The sequence below is a fragment of the Malurus melanocephalus genome, unplaced genomic scaffold (genome assembly GCF_030028575.1).
Source record: "Malurus melanocephalus ecotype Western Australia unplaced genomic scaffold, MMel_1.1 scaffold_1088, whole genome shotgun sequence".
Taxonomy (NCBI): Eukaryota; Metazoa; Chordata; class Aves; order Passeriformes; family Maluridae; genus Malurus; species Malurus melanocephalus.
In genome coordinates this window covers 19,705-25,444 of record NW_026624320.1, presented here as the reverse complement: position 1 = coordinate 25,444, position 5,740 = coordinate 19,705, and the positions used below count along the sequence as shown (strand labels likewise).

The 5,740-nt window shown below is 51.9% G+C and overlaps 1 protein-coding gene across 1 annotated transcript in view; it reads right to left on the bottom strand.

Moving 5' to 3' along the window:
- The window catches only part of LOC130586160 (otoferlin-like), a gene marked incomplete at both ends in the record, with an annotated part of 101,375 nt that overhangs the window by 76,998 nt on the left and 18,637 nt on the right, over window positions 1-5,740 (bottom strand). The window contains 2 exon segments of the mRNA XM_057386880.1: window positions 2,785-2,865; window positions 4,987-5,073. Of these exon segments, the coding sequence (XP_057242863.1) occupies window positions 2,785-2,865; window positions 4,987-5,073 (168 nt within the window).

The following is a 5,740-nucleotide window of genomic DNA, read 5'->3' as shown; positions in this document are numbered from 1 at the left end:
AAAATTCACATTCCCAGAATCCAGGAAAAATCTCCAGGTGCTGGAGGATCTGTCCTGGGATTCACAGCAGCCCCTGCTCCTTTGGTTTGAACCTTTTCCTGATTTTCTGGGTCCTCGGGATGCATTTTTTTCCCCCAAAGGATTTAATGGCACATTAAATGTTTAATTAATTTAATAAATTTAATGGAGGGGTTGGGGGAAAAAAAAAAAAAAAGGGAAATCTTGACTGGGAGTTTTTTCTCCAGGATGGAAAGGATCCCAAACTTCCTGTTCATCGTGGTGGTGGTATGGATATGGAGCGTGGCATCCCAAAGATCTGTCCCCATGGATTTGGGAATTTTGGACACTCCTTTTCTGCTTGGACATGGAGGAATTATCCACTATCCCAAAATCCAACATTCCCAGTGCTGATCCCTGTCCCCTGGTGCCACATCCACATGAGAGTGGGAATGGGAGTGGGGATGGGAGTCGGAGTGGGAATGGGAATAGGGATGGGGATGGGAATGGGGAATGGGAGTGGGAAAAAGATGAGAGTGGGAATGGGATGGGAATGGGGAATGGGAACAGGAGTGAGAGTGAGAATGGGAATGGGAGTGGGGATGGGAATGGGAATGGGAGTGGGAATGGGAATAGGGAATTGGAATGTGGAATGGAAGTGGGAGTGGGAATGGGAACAGAAATGGGAATGGGGAATGGGAATGGGAACGGGAATGAAAGTGGGAATGGGAGTGGGAAATGGGAATGGGATGGCAATGAGAATGGGAAAGGGAATGGGAAAGTGAATGGGGCATGGGAACGGGAATGGGAGCAGGAATGGGAATGTGGAATGGAAATGGGAATGAGATGGGAATGGCAATGAGAATGGGAAAGGGAAAGGGGAATGGGAATGGGAGAGGGAATGGGAATGGGGAATAAGAGTGGGAATGGGAGTGGGAAATGGGAACGGGATGGTAATGAGAATGGGAAAGAGAATGGGAAAGGAAATGGGGAATGGGAACGGGAATGGGAATGGGGATGGGGATGGGAATGGGAATGGGGAATGAGAGTAGGAAAGGGAACAGGATAGGGAATGGGAATGGGGAATGGGAAAGGGAGTGAGAGTGGGAATGGGATGGGAATGGGAACAGGAGTGAGAGTGGGAATGGGAATGAGGATGGGGAATGGAAGTGAGAACAGGGAATGGGAATGGAAATGGGAGTGAGTGGGAATGGGATGGGAATGGGGAATGGGAGAGGGAGTGGGGAGCAGGAATGGGGAATGGGAACAGGAGTGGGAATGGGAAAGGGGATGGGGATGGGATTGGGGAATGAGAGTAGGAAAGGGAACAGAAAAGGGAGTGGGAACAGGAATGGGGAATGAGAGTGGGAATGGGAGTGGGAATGGGAGGGGAATGGGGAATGAGAGTGGGAATGGGAGTGGGAATGGGGGATGGGAGTGGGAACGGGAATGAGATGGGGATGGCAATGAGAACGGGAAAGGGAATGAGAAAGGGAATGGGGGATAGGACTGGGGATGGGAATAGGAATGGGAATGGGGAATGAAAGTAGGAAAGGGAACAGAAAAGGGAGTGGGAATGAGAATGGGAGTGGGAATGGGATGGGAATGGGGAATGGGGAATGGGAACAACAAAGAGATGGGGATGGCAATGAGAATGGGAAAGGGAAGGAGAAAGGGAAGGGGGAATGGGAGTGGGAATGGGGATCAGAATAGGAATGGGAGTGGGGAATGAGAGTAGGAAAGGGAACAGAAAAGGGAGTGGGAATGGGGAATGGGAGGGGGAATGGGACTGGAAAAGGGATTGGGACTGGGAACAGAAACGCCTGGGCTGCCTGCGGGGATTTTCATCCGCAGCTCTCCCGTGCCTGGCACGGATCCCAGCTTTGGAGCAGGTGCCAGAGGGATAATTAGCGACAGGCGGTCGGACAAGGCTCGGATCCGCCGGGACACGGAAGAAAAGCTGCCATCAATAATTCACCGGGAGCAGATTCCTGTCGGCTCCGAGCTCYGTCCTCGCCATGAATATTTCAAGGACAGCCCCTATCGGGTGCTGCTTCCCGAGGTCTCAGTTTCCATCAGGTTGGGAGCTGGGCTCAGACAGGTTTTGGCAATTCCTGCTCTCCCTGAGCCTCTGGAAGTGCCCGTCCCTCTTTGCTTTTCCTGGGAATCCAAGGGTGAGTCTGCGTTGGGAAATAAATCGTGGAATTGTAGAATCCCAGAATGGTTTGGGTGGGAAAGGACCTTAAATCCCATCCCATTCCATGGGCAGGGACACTTCCCATGATCCCAGGGTGCCCCAGCCTGGCCTTGGACACTTCCCATGATCCCAGGGTGCTCCAGCCTGGCCTTGGACACTCCCAGAGTTCCAGGGGCTTCTCTGGGAATTCCAACCGAGCCAGGAATTCCTTCCCAATATCAAATTTTTCCTGTTCATTTCTATTTTCCTCATTGGAACACAAGTCCAGTTTTTTTGTGGGATCCCGTCCTGGTTCCAATGTCTTCCCATCTCCCGGAATTTTTTATCCAGTTTGGATTTTGTTTTTCCCCCCATTCTGGATCCTTTCCCGTGATTTTTCCATGGAACTGTTTGGTTACAGTTCCCGATGGATCGAGGAGCCAAAGCCATTCCAGGGACCTGACCCATGGGGAGGTTTTACCTCCCATTCCTGACTCCTTCATCCCTGGATTCTGGGCGGGATGAGCAAATTCTGAATTTGGGAAACACAAAAACGGGAATTAACAGATCCAAATGTTGATGTTTTGATGTCTAATCCCGGATTTGAGGAATTCTCTGGAAAACAGGACTTTGGAGGTGGATTTGTGGGAATTTACCTGGAATGCTGATCCTCTTCCGCTTCGTCTCCAAGGCTTGGGGATTTACAGGGAGAGAGGAAAATTTCCCGCTGTGATGTGTGGATAAAGGGCTCTTCCATCGCTTTATAAACCAGGAAAATTTGGGAACACAATTCCGGCACAGCACAGCACTCCATGCAGGGCTGGAATCCCGGGATTCCCCCACGCCACTTCCAGTTGTGTCCAAAAATCATTCCCAGATCGGATTTTCGGGGATTTTGGCCAAAATTCCACCTTTCCCAAGCTGTTGTCTCCTTTTCCTGATCCTTCCYTCCGTTTGGGATGGATTTGCTCAAATCCCAAAGGAAAAGCAGGGGTGGGTGGGTGCTGTACCCTGTGCTGGGATTCCTGGAAGGAGGAAAAGGGTATTCCCAACCCCTGGAAACCTTTGGAAATCCCTGGCATCATCCTGGTGATTGAAAATCCTTCCCATCTCTTGGAAAACCATGGGATTAATTCACAGAAGAGATCCTGTTTACAAAGAAATTCCCAAATTTTTGGGAATYCCCCAGCAGAGGTGGATCTGGGGACATCGGAGGGTCACGCATTCCCAAGGACACCCAAAAAGAGGGAATGAAGGTAGAAATTCTGTGCCAGAGGATGGGATCAGCCTGGATCCGTCACAGGCCGAGGAAAGCGCCCAGGAAAAAATGGAATTTCCCGGAAAGTGGTAACTCCACAGCACAATTCCCAAAATCCTCGGTGTGGATTTTGCTCCACGGGAAAGGGCACAAGGCTGGACCTGACTGAGAGGGATTTTCCTCTGCTTCCAGAGCTGCCAAAATTCGGGATCTCTGGGCTCAGCCCTCTCGGGGATGGCTGTGCCCAGATCCCAAGGGATTTTCGAGGAGGAAAAAGGGGCTCCAGGCTGGGAATGGGGTGGGAGAAAGGCGAAACAGGGATGGGAATGCCTGGGATCACTGGGAAAGTTACTGGAAAATACGGGAATTAAACCAGGCAAAGATGGGAATGAAATCAGGTCCCCGTGTTTGGGAACAAACTTTGGACTGGATGGAATGCCAGGAAAAGGGAAAGGATTTGCACTGAAAACGTGGATGGGTTTAGATGGGATTTTGGGAAGGAATTGTTCCCTGTGAGGGTGGGGAGGGGCTGGGATGGAATTCCCAGAGAAGCTGTGCCTTCTCCAGGATGGGATGGGATGGAGATGGGATCCACGGAAAGGGATGGGATCCATGGGATGGGATCCATGGGATGGGATAGGATGGGATCCATGGGATGGGATGGGATCCATGGGATGGGATGGGATCCATGGGATGGGATGGGATGGAGATGGGATCCATGGGCTGGGATAGGATGGGATAGGATGGGATCCATGGGATGGGATGGGATGGGATCCATGGGATCCATGGGATGGGATCAATGGGGTTGGATGGAACAAGATCCATGGGATTACATCCATGGGATTRGATGGGATGGGATCGATGGGATAGGATGGGATCAGATCCGTGGGATGGGATCCATGGGATGGGATCCATGGGATGTGATGGGATCTGTGGGATGGKATCCATRGGATCCATGGGATGGGATAGAATGGGACCCATGGGATTGGATGGGACAGGATCCACGGGATTTCATCCATGGGATGGGATCCACGGGATATTTTCCTTTGGAAGGGACCCACAGGGATCACCCATTCCAACCCTGCCCCATCCAAGGCARAGCCAGGGTTAAATCCCATCATTCCGAGCACCTCCATGCGCTTCCCGCCATCCCTTATCCTACAGGAATTGAGGAAATTTTCCCAAGACCCTCCTTCCCGTGGCTGACCTAATTTTGGGGCGATCCTTGGCTTTTCCCTGAAATTCCCGTTTTTTTGCCTTCTTCCCAATCTCTTCCAGCACTCCAAAAAAAAACCACAGCAAACCACCCTTCACGCACACTCAGGGATCTCATTCCCACGGGAATGCCGGATCCCGGGATTTGGAGACACCTCAAAGGCACGGCAGATCCTGATCTCCATCCCGGATCCCATTCCCAGGCTGCTTTTCCTGCTTTTTCCTGCTTTTYCCTGTTCCATCACTTCCCCTGCCCGCCGGCAGCCCGGGAATGGGAATTCTGGGATGATCCTGTGGGAAATCCATTGGGAAAAGACAGGAGCGGCACTGCTCTCCCTACCTGGTGTCCAGGGAGCCCTGGCTCAGGGAATCCCCCTCTCCCAGGAGCTCRTCGTCGCTGTGGAAGTACAGCTCGTCCTCGTCCATCCTGGTGGGAATGGAGCATCAGCCCTGCTTTTCCTTGGGGTTCAGGATCCCAAAATCTTGGAATTATTCCAAGTCCTTGGGGTTGGGAAAACCCTCAGAGTTCACGGAGCTCAACCATCCCCAGTGCTGCCAAGGCCACCCCGATCCGAAATYCACAGGGATTTAAATCCCTCCRGGAATGGGGGCAGCTGAGCCAGGGATGGGCGGCTCTTTCCAGGCAGGAAATGTTCCCAAAATCTGGAATCCCCACCCAGGACATGGCTCTGCACATCCCAGGCTCGGCAAATCCCACAAATCCTCCTAAAACGGGGCAGCCCCAGCTTCCCTGGGAATTTCAGCCCGGCCGGGAATTCCTTCCCAAGATTCCAACAAATCTTCCCTTTCCCAGTGGAATCCATTTCCGCTGTCCCATCCCTCCATCCCTTATCCCAAATTTCCATCTCCAGCTCTCCTGGAGCCCCTTTAGAATSGGGAAGGGGCTCTGAGCATTCCCTGGATCCCTGATTTATTCCTTTAATCCCATGGAGCTGCATCCCACAGGATTAATCCGATGAGAAACTGGAAAACCCATCCTGGAGCCATCCCAGCAGCATCCTCCAATGAAACATGGAATTCCAGACTGGTTTGGGTGGGAAATTGTGGAATCCCAAAGTGTTTGGGTGGGAATC